Source organism: Rhinichthys klamathensis, unplaced genomic scaffold (assembly GCF_029890125.1).
Source record: "Rhinichthys klamathensis goyatoka isolate OS25496 unplaced genomic scaffold, OSU_Roscu_1.1 h1tg000960l_1, whole genome shotgun sequence".
Classification (NCBI taxonomy): Eukaryota; Metazoa; Chordata; class Actinopteri; order Cypriniformes; family Leuciscidae; genus Rhinichthys; species Rhinichthys klamathensis.
Genome location: NW_026607278.1, coordinates 30,378 through 52,486, shown reverse-complemented (window position 1 = coordinate 52,486; position 22,109 = coordinate 30,378). Strand labels below are relative to the sequence as shown.

The following is a 22,109-nucleotide window of genomic DNA, read 5'->3' as shown; positions in this document are numbered from 1 at the left end:
GGAGACATGGACACAAAGCAGGGGGAAACCAAGAGGAAATGAATCACGCTGGCAGAATAAAAGGTCCTCATCAGGAGGTGGATGTTAACCTGGATGCCAATCCATTGTTGTGTCTCGTCAGCTGAGTAGCCCAGTGCTAACAAGTTCAGCTTGAGTGTTGTTTAATAATAAAATCAACATGCTTAAAATGTGCTGTGTATTAGAGTTAAACAGAATATTCATCGGGATAAAATCTAATATGGGGCTTCATTTCATCCATAAGGATTTGATTCGATCAAAGTGTATTAGGCTATGATACATAAGAAAGTAAAAGTAATTTTCAGGTAGATACACCTATAGCCTTGCTTTAAAATAACCTGATAATCTACAATGAAACATGTATTAAGTTAAAGTTAAAAGGGCCCATTTTGATTTGATTTCATGTAGTCTATAAAGACCTCATGAAATGGTATCATCAGTAATACCCCCTTGTGATGTGGGAAGAGTTGTCAGAAACTTAATGAAATTGACGCTGAAGTCATGTGACTGTGGTGTATTTTGGTTATAACCTACATTTTAACTTTTTACTTATTGCGATTGCATTTAGCCTTCAAAATTCATAAAAGTTTGTGTTCATTTTTGAAAATGATCATGATGAATGAAATATGTAGGAAGCAAACATTTGTTTGTCAAAGGGCTTTTTTTCTGCAATAATCCAAAAGCCAGAGGAAAAATCATACTGAGTTTTTATCGAGGGAACCAGGGTGATGCTAACTTCTGGTTAGGCCTTTAAAAATACGTCATCGCTACAGCGCTTTATAGACTCGGATTAAAAGCCACACAATTCCAGTTTTGAAATTACTGGGTCATTAAAACTCTCTGCTGTGTAGCAAACCTACTGTAACTATCCTCTCATAGCCTTTTTATAAGGCTGAAGGGTTGTTGCTACAGTCATTTAGGCAAAATACAATCTAGTTTCTCTTACCGAATGTGAGAACAGCAAATATTGTGCACTGCAGAATCAGAACAAGAGTGGCTAATGCTCGGGTGGATGAGGAGACAATGCAGGACTGTATGCATCATGGGACTAATGACATTGGCATAGGGTGGACTACTATAAAGAGAGCAAGTGGGCTTACAGGGAGAGAGATGGCAAGCAGAAAATGTGCTCAAGTCCTCGTCTAGCTGGTCACTTTGTCTTTAAAGTGCTGTATGTATGCAAGCCAAACTATTACAGGAATACGGTGACATTAGAGCGCAGTCATTTGTCTGCATAGGCTCACCTGTGGGAATGAACGCTGGCTGCTGCAGCTGCATGCTGGCCAAAGCCTGCTGGTAGTGGAACATGCTGGGGTTGAAGACGGCACCCGCGCCGTTAGTCTTCTCCAGGGTCGGTCTCTTTGGTAGCTGTTGCATGGCTCCTGGTGGCAGAGCCTGAAGTGATCAGGTCAGGATGACAAAAACGAAAGAGGAGAAAAACAAAAAGAAAGAAAAAGAAAGATAGTGGGCGGAGGGAGAGGTCAGTGACAGCCATGATATTGAGCCACAGAAAAATTTCTACTGTGTGTGTTCATGTCTATGCATGACAGTGATATCTGACATATTGTGTATATGTCATTCTAAGTGTTGCAAATAATGCGTCATAAATAAAATATAGAAATATGATGGAGATGTATTTGATTACTTCTTTTAGGATGGAACAGAAAATGTTTGTTATTATTGCATTATATGTTATCATGCATATATGCTACTGTTTAAAAGTTTGGGGTCAGTAAGATTTTTTTAAATAAAAAAAATACTGAACTTTCTTTTCATTAATAAATCCTAAAAAGAAATATATCACGTTTTCCTCAAAAACATTTAGTAGTAATATTAAGCATTTCAACATTGATAATAATAAGAAATGTTATTTGAGCACCAAATCGTCATATTAGAATGAATCTGAAGGATCATGTGACACTGAAGACTGGAGTAATGATGCTGAATATTCAGCTTTGCCATCACAGGAATAAATTACATTTTAAAATACATTAAAATAGAAAACAGTTATATAAATTGTTATATAAGTATATATAGTTATATAAATAGTTTTTTCCCCCAAATAAATCAAATAAATGCAGCCTTGGTGAGCAAGGTATTTTCTCTAAGAAATGTAATAATTATGTTACTAGGATTATTTAATAGTATTTTTAAATAATTTAATTGTTTAAAATTAAGGTCTGAATCTAAAGGATTAATATTTAGACATTTTCTCAGCTTGTTTGTGATAGCTTGTATACTCATCAACTCTTATTCTATCAAAATAAATAAAACTGACCAAATTTGACTAATTTTGTTGACTAGTTTTGATACAAACTGGAGATTTTTTTATTCATGTTATGCTATGGCTCCATCTCTGGGAAATGTCTGGGTCTGCTTCTCTATTTCTCTATAAGGGGTGTCAGCAGCATGAGGAAGTGATATCAGAAACAGAAACTGAAGTGAAGCATCCTTATCTGCCTCTGATAATTAAACTGAGAATGCTCAGCCCAGATGAAGGCATAATGATGAGAATGTATGGCTGTCTTCCACTGTGTAATTCTGTCTGAAGACTGATATGCAAGGTGATAAGAGCAAGGTCAACAGGAAAGAGGATATCTGTGATTCACAAACGCAGAGGGATGATGGGGGAGCAGTCCGACCTCATGATTTACATGTGAAGTCAATCCCAAGTAACTCAATAATAATGTGCTGTACTTTATAGCACTCAACAGTCAGGTTCACAAAGTAAAAATATCAATCCAAATCTCCATAGTGATTCTGATTTTCAACACTATATACAAACTTTTCAAGAAAGACTACCAATGAGCTCTAAGGTTGTTATGATGAAGGTGTATGTTTCTAAAGAAGGCATAAGCCAGTGATTTAAACCTCACAGAAAACAATTGCTTAACTGTCGAATTAATTACAGATTAAGTATTGCACTACCTACAATCCTGTGCGAGATCCGCCAATCAGAAGACGTTGTTTGAATGGAAATTAACTGTAATCTCCACTACATATTTTTTTTCTTTTGCTTGCAGCTAGGTACTATTTTTACATAGTTATGTAAGCTAAAGATAGCTGCTACCTACCTTGTTAGTCATTACAGGAAGTTGTAGTGTAAGGGCATAAAACATGTTTACCAATAAGAATATTAAAAAGTTCATCAATCAATCACCCTCAGGTCATTCCAAATCTAAATTACTTTCTTTCTTCTGTGGAACATAAAATAGGATACTGTGAAATTTTTTTTTCCCATTCAATGGATGTCAGTGGTTAACAAAGCTGTTTTGTAACCAACATTCTGTTCCAAAGAAGAGAGGGTGAGGGTGAGTAAATGACGACAGATTTAAAAAAAAATTTGGAGTAAACTATCTAGCCTGGTCCCACCAGACTCTCGTACATTTCATTTGTACAGAGAGTCTGGCCTCGGTCCATTGACAAGCGTTAACTTCCTTGTAGGCGGGTACTCTGTTGAGGTTTAAAACTATTGGATCTGCCTAGAGCCACTCTAGATCTGCCATAACCAATCGCTAACGTTTGGTGGTGACGTATGACGACTCAAACTAGCGCACGACAAACTAAGCCACTCCCTCTATTCGCTGACTGGACCGGTAAAATATTGACTGGAGAAAACCAAAGAATACGCCACAAACCCAGACGTAGTACTGAAGGAAAATAAAAATTGAGCGGAAGTACGTAGGAGGGCAGAGCCAGGCTATAAACTATCCTCTTCAAAGAACAAATATTTCCCAGTGCATTATGGGATGAATAGTTAATTCATTCCCTCATAAAAGACTAGAGACTAAAATATATGTTATGGCATATATAACCACTAAAAGTCTGTTATTAAAATTCTGTCTAAATAACTAACAAACAAAAAAAGCATTAAAACTAAAATCAATCATTTTAAATGCTGCAATTTGAATTTGCATCACAAGATTATAATGTAGGGTGAAAATGTTTTTATTTTATTTTATGATTTGCTAAAGATGTTTTTTTAAAGATTAACTTTAATTGTTAGACAATGGAAATATCGAATATCGACCAATACATAAAAAAACTTTTATCAGACAACAGCCAATATGGTACCGACATTTTGCATCCATATAAAAGATGTGAAATACATTCTTGTGTCTCTCTTTTTTTCAAATGTGAATCAAATTTTGTAATTCCTCTTTGAGCTAGTAGGTTTCAATTTTCTGAAGTGCCTGTGGAGAAAATTAATGAGAAATATACTAGAACCCAGACTAATAATAAAAAAAGATCTCTGCATATTTATTCAGTTTCATTTCACTTCTAACTGATTCGTTTACAGAGGTTGTGGCTGGTTTCTTACAGTTCTGACACGTTCATATGCAATTGAGCTATATGCAATAAATTAACAAATTAGCATAGCAAAGAAAAGACACAAAAATGGGTGAAAGATCAAAGTACCAGGTTGAAAGTTGGCTGTAGGCTGCGCTTCAGAGGACGCACTGGGGGCTGGGTATGCGAGCAGTGACCACATGACGATGGCAAACCAATCAACGACAGTGGACATAAACACAAGACAAGAGAATGAGCCGTGAAGGAACAGATGCAGCAGAGGTTAGAGAGAGAGAGAGAGAGAGAGAGAGAGAGAGAGAGAGAGAGAGCGCTGGGTAATAAGCTTGTAGGACAACAAAGAGAGCTGTGAGGATGTAAAGACAATCAAGCAGTGTTCAAAAAGAATGACAGCATGAACTGAGTAGGAGTCAAATAAAGCCAACATATGATAAAGCCAAAGGCAAACCAGGTGACTGCAAGAAGCAGGGGAGGATATCTGGATAAGGTTCCCACATCTGTGCACTGTAAATAAACCTGCAAAAATGTTACATGATAAGAAAAGGGAGGACTGGGATAAAGATGACATTATTAAAGGGAAATTGGCTGCAGTACGCTCTCGGGTGAGAGGCTGCTAACTAGTGGAGGTTTCTGTGGGAATGAATTGCTTGTTTTCTTCTTTCTTATCATTTTTCTCTCCTGCACCTGCACTGCAGACACTGTTTGCAAGCCATCACGGAGCCCTGGTCTTCATACATCACACAAGAGACAAAGACAAACACACACACACACACACACACACACACACCCTCCTGTGGGGGATCTGAATTATTTAATACACTCCTGAATCTCACATTAAAGGTGTGTGGAAAGTGAGTTATAAATACCCACACCTTCATCTGACACTAGTAGAGCTTATTGAAAATGGCATACTGGCCGAAACTAAGGTTGCTGGTCACTTAACTCCAGGTTACTCCAGTGAGATTGTCCCTGAAATATGTGTAGTGAAAGTTGCCTTGGATAAAACCGGATGCTAAAATGGCTATTTGCTTACAAGAATTGCCCAGTACAAGACGTTTCAGTCCAGTTATGACATGAGATGTGATAAATTACTAGCCTTGTATTATAATAATTCACCAAAACCTCCTTTTCCAACTGAACGGTGCTGAATGATGACGAAACTTGCTAAATTACTACATAAAATGCCCACAAATAAACAGTGCATTGTGGTCTTTGTAAGTGATACTTACGAGTTTGAAAACAAACAAAAGGTATATGATATAATATCATTGAATAATGAATGGCAATCATGAATGTTAATAATAATGAATACGTTATTCATTTTTTTTTAAATAAAGTGGTTTGAGTTTTGATTCATCCATAACAAGCAGCTTATGATTAAATGGTCAGAATTTATTTAAATATGTAACAAATTCAATAAATAACAATGACTTTGCATTTATGATATAACACAATTGTATTAGCTTAGATTAATTTATTCCCCAAGCGTGAAAATTCATAATTTATTTTAAAATGGATGCTTTATTTTATTCATTTATAAATTTCAAAATTCAGATGGATGGATAAAATAAAGCACTTTCCACACAATGGTTCTAGATATATTTCTCAAGGTCTTCTCTAGATAAACTAGTTTCATTGAACAGTGCATTAAATTATGTTTAGCCCAATTATCAATATGACTATTATTTCATATTGTTGCCTTATTGTCTTTACTGATGGCATTTATACACAGAACATCCCCTTTTATAAAGTATAAATGATGTGTGATTGTTGTAATTATGAGAATTAGTGCGTGTGATTGTCATTGTAATGGGATCGTCTCAGTAACTCACCATGGCAGCAGCATTCTGGCTGGCTTGGTGCTGCGCCGCCTTTATCCGGGCCTGTAAGTGAGCCGGAGGGTGAAAGTACTTGCATTTGTCACGGGTGCAGCGGCCCTTGATGTAATCCATGCAAACAATGACCGAGTTCTCACTGCCGTCCACCATGGCGGCTTCCATTGGGTGGGCGTAGCGGCAGTCGTTCTCCCCACGCGTGCAGTTTCCCCGCTGGAATTCTCGACACACCTGGGAGCAAGATAGCAGAGATTTACTATCACCCATTAGTTATGCTGAAAATTAACCTTAGAGACAGTCATTTTAATGTGAGTGGCCCTTGTCCAACTCTGTGTTGTGAGTGGTTGCCAGGGTGTTGCTATAGAGTGCATTAGAGCCCACACGCTTTTTTTAGTAACATTGGATCCAGAAGTATTTTTTTCATTCATTTTCCCCCACAGGGATTTAAAAAAAACTATTCATTTAAAGTTCTTGATTATATCTATAGAAAATATTTTACGTTTATTGCAAACCATGCATATATATTGTTTCATCGCCAAACAGTTAACTAAAAGTGTGATGGCTTTGGAAAAGTGACAGAATGCAATTTGAGATATATTTCATGTCTGTAGCAGTGTGGAATGAGTTACATGCCAAATATGTATGTTTAGCAACAGTTATAGTGATATTATTAGAGACCACGAACAACAACAGCAAGTTGTTTACTGTTCAACACCTCAAGTTTGTCTGTGCGAACATGTTTCTGCGTTGAATTTCCGTTGCCCATGGCCATGCCGGTGGGGCTCCCCGGGACCAGCACGGGGGCGCTGGGCAGAAGCTCGGGCATGAGACTGATGCCCGGGCTCATGTGGCTCAGGTATGGGCTGAAAGCCATGCTCGGACTGTTGGCCAATGAAGGCGTAACTGGGAAAGAGGTCTGGATAGGAGATACAAAGACAATAAGAGATAATAAACCAATGTTTTCAAGCCGACAGAAATGATCGTGACGTTATTGGTTATGAAAATCTGATCTCACGATAGGCTGCAGCTGAGCTCCAGGCAACATGAACTGCATCTGCTGGGCCAGCATGGCGGCTGCGGTCTTCTGCTGGATCAGGTTGTTCCTGCCGTTTATCTCCAGCTGGGTCTTGAGATGAGGCGGAGGATGCAGGTACTTACAGTTATCACGTGTGCAGCGTCCCTTAGAGAGGTTGAGGAGGGAGACACAGAGAGAGAGACAAAGAGATGAATTGTACTAAATCTCAGTTACTAAAAGATCCAAGACTTCGTGCAGTGTGTGACAGGAAGATAAGGACTCCATGATTGAAAGGATAAATTAAACAGGAATCCCTAGATGTTTGACAGTACCGATTCCAACTTTCCACTACAATAGAAACATCCAAAACCCCATCAAATGAAAAGAAAATAGCATAATCTCAGGAGTGCTGGAAGGTCTGAATATCAAACGATCAGAGGAAACAGCAAAATGACAGCATTGGGACACGGACGAAAAAAAAAATTCACTACTTCCAAATGAATTGACAGTGACAGCCTTCCCTTTCTGTCAGTCTGTTTGCATCAACAATCTGCCCGTCTGTGCGGCTGACAAGATTATATAGCCCTTGTGGCTGTTGTACACACTCATACTACATATGGATCGGATGTATAGCATGATGCTTATCACCCAGCTGTCCGAGCAACATGTTGATGGGCGAGCAGCAGACACGGTTAAATACACACACCAAACGTTCACGAGTGGGGTCGATTAGCTGCGAGACAAACTCAATGAACCCATGGAGCAATGCCATTTGTTCTGCACTGCGTAAGGTACTGTAATAACCCAGTAGGGAAAGATGTCGTTCCATCAGTCACACAGTCTGGCTGATGTTCTATGGATAAAGCTTCTCTATTTCCCTTAACATAAATTTCTTTTCTTAAATGTTCTACCCTTTTCAGGTTATGGAGCTCTTGGGGATAGAGAAATGGAGCAGGGACCTATGGTACAAAACTGAGAATTGCATGCTAAACCCAGCCTATAACAATTAGGAATTTGTAACAATGGTCGACTAATAGAGCCGTTAAACTTAAAACTTAAAGGGACAGTTCACCTAAAAATGACAATACTGTCATCATTTACTCACCCTCATGTCATTCCAACCATATTAAACTTTGGTTAATCTTAAAAACACAATTTAAAATATTTTTAATGAAACCTTTTGTAGGTTTTTTTTCCCCTCCATTGAAAGTTCAGTAACCAAAACTTTTAATATCCAAAAAGGTCATACAGACATAATGAATCCATATGATTCGAATGGTTTAAACCAAGTCTTTGGAAGAGATAAGTTTGCTTTATATGAAGAACAGATTCAATTTAGGTTTTTATTCACATATAAACACACATACATTAAACGAGTCACATATGATAAACAAAGAGGGTTAAACAAGCTTCGACATTTACCAAATGTGATATCTTAATTTGTGTCTTAAAGATAAACCAGATTCTTATGGGTTAGGAGCGTCATGAGAGTAAAACATTTTTGGGTGAACTACCCCTTTTAATGTTAATCTAGGGGAGAGGTTAAGTAAAAAATTGGCTGAAAAAGAAAGTTGTTTCAGAGGTGGAGCGACATACAATTTGATGAAATATTACAAACACAAATGTTTCTGACAGATTAATCATTCTTTCTTAAAGTGATAGTTCATTCAAAAGTGAAAATTCTATAATAATTTATTGTTATAACCTTATGTTGCTCATAATGATTTTCTTTCTTCTGCAGAAAACCAAAGTCGACCTGATATAAAAGAATGTGTGTCGCTCTTTTACACACAATGAAAGTGAATGGTGACAATGGTATCAACAATATTTAGACTTAGGCCTAACTTAAGCTTTCATATGGGTTCAAAAGACTTTGAATAATAAGTTATGCAGACTACTTATATGGCCATTCATTTTTGGAGCTTGACAGACCAAGTCTTTCACTGTAATTGCATGGAAAAGAGCAGATTGGACTGTCAAACATCTATTTTTGTTTACGAAAGAAAGAAAACCAACCATTGCCCACTTGGCTTGTTTGGTGAATAAATTATGGAAAAATGTCAATTTCATTTAACATAGAAATTAATTCCGTATTAAAGAAAGCAAATATTCTATGAAAAAAATGATTCTAATGTCATGTAGACATCTTATTCTAAAAGAAAATTTGTACTCCTTCAGCGCAAATCTTCAGTGCTCAAAAAACAAACAAAAAACATGGTTTGGTGCACTGAATTTCTTCCTTTAATGCATTCAGATCTGTGAGGGAGGAAGAGTTAAACACATCTTAATGCTTCATGTTGCTCTTTACAAACATCATCTGCAAGAATGCCTGAAGAGTTACAACTATCTTTGTCAGCAGGCATTCAAAGGCAACAATGATTTGATTTGCTGAGAATGAAACTTTTCATTCTTTTTCTTTCTTTGGTTAGATAAGAGACTCTATTTTTACTCAAGTCATCACAGCTTTTAATGGGTTGTTGGGCTCACAAATCGAATTGAGCTGCGTAGCATGGAACACGCGGTTCCAACAGGATGGAATCTGAATGGAATTCTGAGTGATGCAACCCTTATGGAATCCAAATGGAATTTGGGGAAACAATGAATGCAAATGGTATCTGTGCAAGGCTAACAGTTCAGACGGAATGTCAAACTGTCACTCCATATGAATGAGATGTATAACTGTCCACCACCAACAGCAATTTAAACACTTGTCTGTGTCTTCAGTAGCCTCTGGGCGGCTTTTAACAGTGATGAAGTCCTAACAAAATTTGAAGTGAGTGAGTGTGGGGGTGTCTCTTTGCTGGCCAGTGTGATCTGGTGCACTTAATGGAGATGAAAGTGGGTGTCTGGAGTGTCAGAGTGCAGGGACAGTGTAATCTATGTGTGCTGTCGAGGAGTTGGAGATGTTCCACCATCCAACTGCTGCATCATTCAATGCAACTCCCACACATGCAGCTCCATATGACACGTAGTCAGATGGCATTAAGTCATGTCCACATTACAGCCTGTTCTGGTCAAGAGCTGTGCCCTTGGCTCACTTGTAAATGAAGCAAGTTCAATATAATCAGAATTGGAGTGTTTCTCTATAAATAAAGATGACATCCACTGCAAACCCCGTGATAGTGTGTTAAAGTACATGACAACAAGCAATGTTCATCCATTGGTCGCCCTGCATCATCCCATCAGAGAATCCCATCAGTGCCCACTGGAAGAGTATGCAATTTAGGTTTTTATTCACATATAAACACACATACATTAAACGAGCCACCGCCATTAAACACCACCTAAGAATTGCACCGGATTCACACTGTTTGGTATTCTTTAACTTCAACTACAACATTTCAATACACAAACATTGTTATTAAATTAAGTAAATAATTATTTAAATCGTGGGTGACGTCAGAAACCAACATCAGTCGGATTCTGACATCAACCCGACTTTCATTTCCAACCAAAATGCAACCCCTGCAACCAAAATCATCCCCTGACTGACGTTACTACTTTCTACTCAAGAACCTTGACAGAAATGTAGTGGAGTAAAAAGTACACTATAGAGTTTCCAGAAAAGTAATACTCAAGTAAAGTACAGATACTCAAAAAGTGTACTTACAGTAAGTACAGTACTCAAGTAAAAGTGCTATGTTACTGTCCACCTCTGTATTTTTGTGGAAACCGTGAAACACTTTTATCAAGATTCTTTGAGAGAAAGTTCTAAAGAGCAGTGTTTATTTGAAACCGATATCTTTTGTAAATCTTTTCATTCTAAATGTCTTTTACTGTCATTTTTGAAGAAATAAAAATCTTACTGACCCCAAACTTTTAAACAGTAGAGTCATTATTATACATTATTTTTAAATTACTAATGGAAACATGTTAATGTATTTACATATTGTATTAATTAATATAGTTAAAATACATGTTTTCCTGATGTACTTTGCTGTATTAAAGTTAGAGATTAATTCTGATAGCTGACTTAAAATGACATTGATGAATGTCATTCCTAAAAACTTACATTCCTATTTTTTTACGTTGTGCTTTACAAACGTTTGAACAGGAAAGACAAAAAAAAGAGGAAAATGTGTATAAATTCTGTGATCGCAATTTCTTTCTGAGCAAATGTAATATGTACTATATTAGAGCTTGCCAAATCAAGAAAGTACTTTTGTGCAGAGGTGTAAAGAGTACCTGAAAACCATACTAAAGTAAAAGTACAGATACCTTATAGCGAAAACGACTCCATTACAAGTTACGTCATCAATTCCAATACGACTTGAGTAAAAGAATATTTGATTTTAACAGTACTTAAGTATTTTACTAGTACTGAATGTAGATAGGCTCAAAAATACAGTAGTTCGCAACACCTAAGAGACATGCCAGTGAAAAACAAGAAACAGTTGATTTATGATGAGAGCAATCAAAATAAAACTGAACACCTCAAAATTGCAATAAATCAAGGTCGACACAACAGCCTCTTAAACGTCTCGAGCTCAAGTGCTCAAAGAGAACCGAACTAAACCAATATCCTTCAAAAAGGTTTTTCAATATAACGGATAAATAAAATAATGTTGAGTAAGTTTAAATAGTAAAAGCCTACTTGCACTGGACGTACTGGTTACTATCGGCCTCATCATCACCGACTGCAGCCATGCCCTCATTTCATACAGTGGTGTGAATAAGTTATTACCCCCATGCTAAAGTTGCCTAAAAAGAGGAATAAAAAAATCATCTTTTGGAAATTGATCTTAATGCCTTAATTAGAAAAATGAGGAAAAATCCAACCTTTAAGGACACCAATTTTCTTTGTGTATGAATAATGTATCATAAATAAATAAATGTTCTTCCTTAAAATACAGGGTGCATAAGTCAGGCCCCTATGTGCATAAGTCCCCCCTATGTTAAATTCCCATAGAGTCAGGCAGATTTTTATTTTTAAAGGCCAGTTATTTCATGGATCCAGGATAATATGCATCCTGATAAAGTTCCCTTGGCCTTTGGATTTAAAATATCCCACATCATCACATTCCCTTCACCATACCTAGAGATTGGCATGGTGTTATTTCAGTTAGCCTAATAGCTGGTTTGATTTGCATTGAAAGATGATCTTATGGAAAGTACCCCATGCCAATCTCTAGGTATGGTGAAGGGAATGTGATGATGTGGGTCTATTTTAATTCCAAAGGCCAAGGGAACTTTATCAGGATGCATATTATCCTGGATCCATGAAATAACTGGCCTTTAAAAATAAAAATCTGCCTGACTCTATGGGAATTGAACATAGGGGGGGGCCTGACTTATGCACCCTGTATTTTAAGGAAGAACATTTATTTATTTATGATACATTATTCATACACAAAGAAAATTTGTGTCCTTAAAGGTTGGATTTTTCCCCATTTTTCTAATTAAGGCATTAAGATCAATTTCCAAAAGATGATTTTTTATTCCTCTTTTTAGGCAACTTTAGCATGGGGGTAATAACTTATTCACACCACTGTATATATGAAACACCTGCGATTCAGCAACTACCTGCTAATGCACTCGCATTCACATAAAGTAGCCTTATTGACAATTTTAGGTGGGTATGGCCAAAACACACGAGGTATAGTACCTTCAATGCCCTGTAGATGGGGATATCACTTCTTTTGTAGCAGAAATAAACTGCTGCAGAAAAAGTTAGGTGCCATGCCAAATGTAATGAGTAATTGCATAACTCATCACAAATATATTGGAGTAAAGAGTACATGAAAAATCTTGTCAAGCAGAGAGTAAAAGTTGCTAATAGCTTTGATACTCAGTCAAACTACAAAGTAGCTAAAAAGATACTTAGGGCGTTTTCACACCTGAAAGTCCGCACCAAGGTCCGAACCAAAGTTCACGTTTTGATACATTTTATACTTTCAGAAAGTTTTGGTTTGGTTTCACACTGCAATTATGCGAGCGCACTAAAGAACTTTGCGTGACATACTTGCGTCCTGTCTGTCGTCATCATTTATGTGGGCTGCATCTTGACATTGATTGGTTTGTAAATGGACGTGCGTCTGAGGTCAGCGAGTTGTCAATTCGGCGGGTAACTTTGACAACATGAATGAACAGACGCATATCGTTGGAACTATATTGTTATTTTTATGGCATAATTACCTGCAGCACCAACTATACACAAGGCTAGTTCAAATTCGCCAAATGAACGTCCTCGTCGTGCGAACATTTTATCGAGTTGACTTCTTATTATGTCATCAGACCATACTTCAATTAAAAACCTCGTCTCCTCCTCTCCCCATGTGCTACCATTTTTCCTGCCACCTTCTGTTTTTTCGGCTACGTGGGAACCACCGGAACTCCCTGTAAAAGGTCTGAAAGTCCGAACCATACAGAAATGCTTTCACACTAGAAACGAACCAAACCTTTGTTCAGTTAGATCCGGACCGAGACTACCTCTTTTCGTCGGACCAAATTGGTCCGGATCGTGGTAGGTTTCACACCTGTAATTTTGATTCGGACCAAACTGAAAAGTCCGAAAGTCCGGACCAAACAAGGTAGGTGTGAAAGGGCCCTTAAGTACAGGAACTAATTACATTTACTCAAATACTTTACACCATTGCTTTTGTGTGCAACAATGCTTCAATTCTTCTCCATAAAACCATCATAGGCAATACACTCACATGCAAGGATGTACACAGTCACAGATCTGTGTAACATTGTTAATTGCGTGTCCTGACACTTGTACATCGCTTTCACATACTGACATTGAGAGCAATTGCATCAGCGGTGTGTGTTGTGGGAGTGTGTGGGTAATGAGCAGACCGTCTCAAAGGAGCAGACAGGTGATCCTGCCAAAGCACACATGAGAACCAGCCTCACACAGCCAAGCTTTAACATTCTGGAAGACAACGAGAACATGCCGCTCATTTCAATAGAACACAGTGATACAAAAAACACAGGTTGTCACCACAGAGAGATGCAGCAAATGTGCCGTGGGCTCTGACAAGTGTCCCCATGAGAAGAAACATTGCAGAGATGAAAAGCTGTAAGTCACGTCATGTAGGATGGACTAGGTCAGGGATCTCCTCTGCGTCGTCATGGTAACACACCCGGCAACCGAGAGTAAGTTTTGCCTCATGCTGTCTCCTAACTACTGATTGGCCAGTGAGGAAGAAAGGGAGAGGGAGGAAGAAAAAGAGAGACTGTACAAATGGAGAAAGCAGACTGCATATCTGATTATACCACAATAAACCTCAATTAAAATCTGTCGCGCTGAATCTTTTCATAATGGCGATTTTCCTTGTTCAAAAAGCATTTTTTAAAAGAGATTATATTCCCCAACAAACTTAGACAATATATGTTGAGACAAAAACAACATATTTTTTCAATACAATTTACCCTCATTAGTAAACAAGCTGTTTTTGCTACTTTACCTTTAAAGGTGAACTCAGTGTACTTCATGTTACGATGGACAATATGGCAGTTGTCTAGGACTTGTGGTGAAAAGCCTAGCAAGAGTAAGTGAGTAGTATTTAACTGGTCATGTGATTTCAACATGGTGGCCCCCAAAAAGTGACCCACTCCATGCATGCTTTTATTAGACTATCAGCATGACTGGTGTCAGTCTCATATGAGTGTACATCATGTAAACGTTTTTCAAAAGAGCTATTCATTTATAAATATTTTGTTAATGAGTGCAACTTTATGATTTTAATATGCAAGTTACCTCTGTACCACTTGTCCTATATAGGGTAGAGGGGATGCTGGAGTCTAGGGCTGTCAACTTTAGTCGTTTAGTCGACTAATCGGTCGATGCCGTCTTGGTCGACTGACATTCTTATTGGTCGACCAGTTGCATTTTTTTTTTTTTACCAATAGAAAGAAATTTTCAATGATTTACTCCTTGATATTTATTCCTTTATAAGCAGTTAAATATTACTGTATTCTAAATATAATTAGCCTATGGTTTATCCCCAACTTTAAATGCTTTAATTTAGGCTATTTTGTAACAGCGCCACAGTTTAGCGCACACACATAGAACACTCGGTTCGCACCTGTGGCTGGCTGCGCTGCAGCTTCGTGCTCAGTAAGGGATATAGGTAGTTTAGCTGTACTCATTCAGTTAGAACGCTACTTGTTTCGGTTTTTATGTTTTTATACACTATATGTTTGTATCTCGATGCGGCGTGGACGCACTTGGAAAAAAAAGAGCGCGTCGCACCGCGACCGTTGCTTCCATCATTAGCGCACACCGCGCGCCTACATTTGAAATCGAACTTGAGCGCGCAAAAGACGTGAGCAGTCCCTTTAACGGCTTTATCATGCTGACTCAATAGATTGTGTTTTCTTGATATGTTTTTGTTTTTATTTGTACACTTGACGCATTTGAAAATAACCTAAATAATGTAACAAAACGAAAATAAACCTATGCGGTCCTACAATAAAGCCTATTATTATTAGGATTGTTTTTTAGGCTCTTTGGGTTTTTGTGTGTGTTTGTTTTAAAACGCCTAGATAGGCTGGACAAAAGTTAACCTATAGCTTTGAAAGTAAAGAAGAATATACAGCCTGTATAAACGAGAGCTTTTGTTAGGATTTTTCATTGTGGCAGATAGCAGTTATATTTTTTGTAGCGTGTGGTGTGGTCAGGTGCGCGATTGTGACTGTCACTATAGACCTAGGACAGAGCTCCTCACTTTTTGCAGTTAAAAAAAATCACTTAATTTTCAAAGAATTGTATTATTATTATAGTTTTATGTATTTTTGATGTTTTTTCGTTGTTGTTTTATAAATGCTCTATGACAATTGTTAAAAAATGTTCAATCAAAACATCGCGTCTTTTTTTTTTTTTTTTTTTTTTTTTTTTTTAGTCGACTAATCGTTGCGCAGGACAAGACTTTGGTCGACTAAGGATTTCTTTGGTTGACTACAGCCCTACTGGAGTCTATAGCAGCATTTAAAATGAGGATGATCATGTTTTTGTGATGTTACTGTTTGTAGAATGGTTGCATTAAATTGATCAAAAGTGACAGTAAAGACATTTACATTAGCTGGATTTACATTATACCCTAATAATCCGATTGTCATCTGATTAGTAGCATAGTCCGACTCCTAATAATGAAAGCACGTCAATCGGAATGAATTGGCCAAATCAGATTTAAATTTAATTTGGATTGTAAGGGGTGGATTAAACCTTTCCAATCCGATTGTTAGGATGTGTAAACACTTGATCGGATTGAAAACAGTTTCGGAAGTTCTACACATGTGCAATGACATAGAAATGGCATAATGCCACATTGTAAGAGCTGTTGATGTAAATGACTGTTGTGTGTGTCATTCTAATAGGGATGAGCACATCAATACTACAGTATCGATGCTCAAAAGCTTCTTATTTGGCATCAATACCTAAAAAAATTTTTTGATATTAAGATGATATCAATACAAAATGTTAGTTTCTGCATCACTTACAAATGTTTTAAGTATTTTTTGTTTGTGCCAAAACACCCCTGACATATTTAGCAGGCATGTGTCACAGTTTACAGCCATGCAGTCACACACACACACACACACACACACACACAAAACGGAGAGAGATGGAGAGAATGGCAGAAAGGAAATCTAGTTTGGTGTGCGGCTACTATTCACCTGTTGAAAAATATAAAGCAAGATGCAATGATTTATGATATGACATGGTATTTATAGTTTATTTTATTCATACTTGGTATAGTTAATTACTTTATTAAGCTGCTTGCACATAATACACTCTAGTTTCTAATGTTTTATTGGTAAATGTTTTTATCTTGTGTTTTGACCGGGACCTTAGTACTTAGTTTCGTTCCTTCATGTGAAAATGTGTATGGAATGACAATAAAAGACCCTTGAACCATTGAACTGTTTTTCATACATCTGTCAATTTTGATTTTAGCTTTTCATAAAGTGTTTTTTTCAGACTAGTGGAAAGAAAACATCCAAAACACACTTTTAAGTGTATCTTTTATTATAGCACTTCATCTATTTGCATCTGTAGGTTCCAGGTTTCAATTACAGTACATCTGTTTTCTCAAAATAATTTTTTTCTCCTATTCTGAGTCACAAATCTCCACTTCAGTAACACTTACACACACACACACACACACACACACACACACACACACACACACACACACACACACACACACACACACACACACACACACACACACACACACACACACACACACACACACACACACACACACACACACACACACACACACACCAAACTTTACAGTTGTATTCCAATTTATAATCTGAAGGTTTTTACTGAGGGGTTTGTTCATTTATAATTTTCCTGATTTTATTTAACTTTTTTTTTTCTGGCTGTTGACAGTATTTTCTGATGTATGTGTATGTAGTGATAAAATAAGATCCAAAATCCCCTCAGTAAAAACCTTTGACTCTAATGTAAAAAAAAGAAGAAAAAAAAAAGAAACAAGAATTTTGAACCTGGTTTAAATGTAGGCAAATTAGGTCATATTTAATTAGATAATGCCTCATTTGCATATTTAAACATAACATTTCGGAAAACCTGTAATGCAAAAAAATCTTTGCAATTCTTAATGTAATCAATCAGCTGGGGAAGTATGGTGATATCTAGTATTTGATTTTTTACCCTATTTACCTGGGGTGTCTTGCCTTAAAATATATTCAAATAGATATCATTATTTATATTTCACAGTATTACTGTACATACTGCATTTTTAAATCAAACATATGCAGCCTTGGTGAGTATTAGAAACTTTTAAAAACATTTTAAAAACTGCCTCCACACATTTAATTGGTACTTTGATATTCACATAGTACTAAGTACATCAACTCTTTTATTGCAAAAGAGCAAGGAAAATCCTGTTTTCCAAATGTCCCCATTAAATGTACTTCCTGGAACAGTGTCTCTCAGTGGCCATTTAGTTGTCCTATTTTCTAAAAATAACTTTTCGAATCATGTTCATGTGAATAAGACGCAGTCAATGACAGTACCTGCTGATTTGTTTTTTTCAGACAGAAGCGTGTGCCAGCATCAATAACTCAATCACATTTACATGGACTAGCTGACTGCCTAATTCATGCATCCCTGATACGTTTTCAAGCAAACCAAACCAGATTAATGGCCAACAAACAGCAAAAAGCAAGACATTGTGCATCAGGGTCTAGTGGAAAGAAGAACAGAACAGCAGCCATTAGCTGATGTCGATAAATTAGAAGAGATGTGGAGGTGTGGAGGGGTGCAGAGGTGAGAGAGGCCTGGGGGGATGAGATTGGGTCTGGAGATAAATGCTGGAATTACTTGAACATAAAAAAATTCAATGATTGTGATTGAAGAGGGCTGCACTCAAAACCTGAGATCTTGCACAATTAATTACACGATTTCTTTACTTTTTTTAACTGCAGAACACTTTAGCAACTACGTAGCAATGCCCTGGCAACCACACACAACACTAGTGTCCGGCATACTAGTACTATGGGTGGATGCCAGGTGTTCAGCATGTTTTTTTAGCATGTTGCTATGCTGTTGTTCTGGGGGGTTGCTGATGATTTGCTCTTTTTTATCCTCCTCAACTAAAAAAAAGTATTGGTCGGATCACCTAGAAAAGTGTGAAGCACCTAATGACATTAGCATGAGCATGTGAGCATGTTTCTCTTCCAGTTTTTTTTTAGCAGAGAGGTTCTGCATGCAAAGGCTTGTCTTGTCTCAAGGTTTTTTGTACAAGGAAGTTACTATGAAATCAAAATTGACATTTCAATGGATTCAAGGAGCATTAATGATGCAGACATAGAGCCAGGAGGGGTCACTCAAAATTCATTAAATATAGTTAATTTTGCTGTTCGGTGAAGCGGTCATACCAGTGCTTCATCGTATATAAAACACGGTTAGTGATTGTTTTACAATATAAATTTTTTCTCTTTTTTTTTTACATGCGCCCTTGTAATCTTTCAACATCTCTTCTCTGATGACGTGTGCACCAGCGTGAGGGCGGGACAATAAGCTGTCACTCACATGACATCGCAGATATTACCAAACAACAATGATCCAATCAATTTCCGACAAACAAAATCAAGTCCCGCCCTACATTATTCATTCGGATATACAGTATGTCACAATAATAGAGAAGAAAAGACAATCGCAAATCCCGTTTCATGTTGACTTTATGTGCACCTCTTAGCACTTCAACAGGCACCATTTAAACTCTTCAGACACACCCGCACACACACAAGAACATCAGGAGGAATAAACCACAAACAGTTTCTCTCATTTATTTCCACTAGCTTTTATCTCTCTCAGTCATAACAGCAATCTAACCTCGAGTTTTTCTGATAGTGACGGCTGGCTACTTTTACTGTTCTGATAAAAACAATCGAACAATTGGATGAGTAATTAATCTACACAGACCACTGGCACACAGTGCTAATAACAACTGTAACACAGTTCATAGGGATTACTGTATCCAGTCGGCTGGCGCTGTTGCTAGGCCACATGTAGCTTTCGCTCTCACTCCTCCTCATCCAGAGCTCCCCCACAAATGCTGCCCACAGCCAAAAAATGGCCAAATAATACATTCTAGCTCAATAAAAGAGGAGACAGCTGCTGCACTCAGACAGAGAGGGCCTTGTCTGGCTCTTTCACTGCACATAAACACATAAGCAGAGACATAAACACACAAACACATTTGTTGTGCTCATAGCTCAATGCTCAGAGTCCTGATTGACCCACAGGTCCAGAGAGTTGCTTCCTGAGATGAACATGGACAATCAGAAGATAAAAGGTATAACATTTGAGCTTATAAATCAAGAAATCACCTAAAGCTGAAAACAATAGATTTAAACTGTTTATGGAAATACACATTTTAAAGGGACAGTTCACCCCAAAATTCTGTCAGCATTTACTCATTGATGTTCAAAATCTATATTAGTATATTCACAAAAGGAGAAATTATTTAATGTGCTGGTTGTTATCTTTCATGCAGTAACAATGAATGGGGACTGAGGATTGCACACTCAAAAGTAATTATTATGACTATATTTCAAGTTATCTAATGGCATATAACAACTTTGAAAGAAACAAAATAAATTTTACATCCACTAATGATGAATCATGAATGAATCATTCTTTTTTTATGAATCAGTTGATCATGAGTTAATGATGGTGGAATTGATGGAACTGTTTCTTTAAATGTTGTTCCTCTGAGATTGTTCCCCTTTCAAAGAAAAGCATTATTTAAGCACAAAAAGTAACAAAATCAAATCACCATGGATTATTTTGGAGATAATACAACTTTGCATGTTTTTTTTGGATATACCATGGTATTCCTAACACTTTTGAAGTAGCATGTAAATACTCCCAGCATTCATTGGTAGTCAATGACATTTTTTTTAATGACATATTGAAATAAGAATGTCACATATCTTTTTAATCATTACTAACCAATCCCAGACCAGAGGTTGCAGTGCTTTAGAATGACACAAACATACACTCAAAGACTGATTTCACCAGCTGGAGAGAGACCACCACTCAGCAAAAGATCCTAGAGTTATTGACAACATGACCAAATATTGTTTGTGAGTGATCTAATCTGCACTAAAACTTAAAATAATGCTCCTTATAGTTAATTTATCACAGTGCAATAATAATGTGTGCATGTGTATTTACCTTGAGTGAGTCGAAACAGGCGATGACGCGGCCGTTCTCCACGTGGCATGTGCGAGAGGGGTGAGCAAACTTGCATTCGGCGTCCGAGCGTGAGCAGGTTCCTCGCTGGAACTCTCTGCACACCTCCAGCGTCAGCCACTTGGTGTCGCGGCCCATGGTCACATTGACGGCCATGGCGGTACCTCGGCGAGTGGCGGGTGAGCGGAGGGCTTGGGTGGGGCAGCCAGGCGTGATAAAGCACAAAGGCTGCAAAAAATTAGCACAGTGGCGAGGAGATCCTCAGACTACCAGTCTAGAGATGAAAAACAAACTCTCTTATTGACAGGTAGGGGGCATAGTCTAGTGATTAACCAAAGGGTGAGTATGACGAGAATATGAGATTAGTTGAAAGTCAGGTAGGGAGAGCGACGAATCGAGAGTGCTGAGGTGGGGTAGGTCACTGTGACATGCTGCGGTGCATCTTCGGCTGTCTTCCAGGAAAACGAGGCATTAAAAGTAGAGTAGAGCGGCACTTTCTATTTGTCTGCAGTGGTCGTCCCACTGTCTAGACTCACCCTCGGGAGCGCTGGGTTTAAAATAGCTTTCTTGCATTGATGTAAAACGGACTCTCTCTAATTTTAGGCTTCCGAAACCCCCTGCCCTGTTGCCATAGCCGCAGCAGTCCCAAAAGATGCTCGCATGTCTGGGTCACAAGGGATGGAGAGACTGCAGAAGTGAAGGGAGAAACACTTTGAGAACCCAAAAGGGAAACTAATCGACTGGTGTCCTTGTATTATAAGGTGAAATGGCGAGTAGGCGAAGTTGGAATCGAGGAACAGGCAAATGGGTTGATTGACTGTCAGGGTGAAATATAGCCCATGCCAAGGCCAAGCGCACACCGCTCAAGTCAGCGGGGAAAAGAGCGTTCCGAAGCAGAGACCAGCCAGGATGGGAGTGCAGACACAGAGGAGGGCTTCCGCAGCATCCAGATGAGGCACTTTATGGTGATGCAAGTCTTCTTTTACTTGAATCGCTTTCTCATCCCTCCTGCTTTCCCTGCATTCCTTTCATCGCACTGTGACTTGTCCTCGCGCACTTCTAAGAGTCCTCTTGCAGCAGGAGAACCTACCTTTGCAAAAAGACACAAAAAGCAAAGCCAACAAACTCAGTTAAAACAGCCTGTCCTGTTCAAAACGGCAAAAACACTTCGCAAAAGGAATATTTCGCAAAAAACAAACAATAAAAGTACAAAATAAAAGAAAATGCCTGAAGTAGCAGCTGTTTATGTTGCAAA

General features: G+C 37.9%; 1 protein-coding gene across 6 annotated transcripts in view; it reads right to left on the bottom strand.

Moving 5' to 3' along the window:
• Positions 1 to 22,109, bottom strand: part of mbnl3 (muscleblind-like splicing regulator 3) — a 41,478-nt gene that overhangs the window by 8,192 nt on the left and 11,177 nt on the right. For all 6 annotated transcript variants that reach the window (XM_056244313.1, XM_056244315.1, XM_056244314.1 and 3 more), the window contains exons 2-6: positions 20,837 to 21,944; positions 7,177 to 7,341; positions 6,877 to 7,077; positions 6,159 to 6,392; positions 1,263 to 1,413 (exon numbers count right to left, since the gene is read on the bottom strand). In XM_056244313.1, the coding sequence (XP_056100288.1) occupies positions 1,263 to 1,413; positions 6,159 to 6,392; positions 6,877 to 7,077; positions 7,177 to 7,341; positions 20,837 to 21,010 (925 nt within the window). In that variant the 5' untranslated portion in view covers positions 21,011 to 21,944. The remainder of the gene's footprint in view (positions 1 to 1,262; positions 1,414 to 6,158; positions 6,393 to 6,876; positions 7,078 to 7,176; positions 7,342 to 20,836; positions 21,945 to 22,109) is intronic.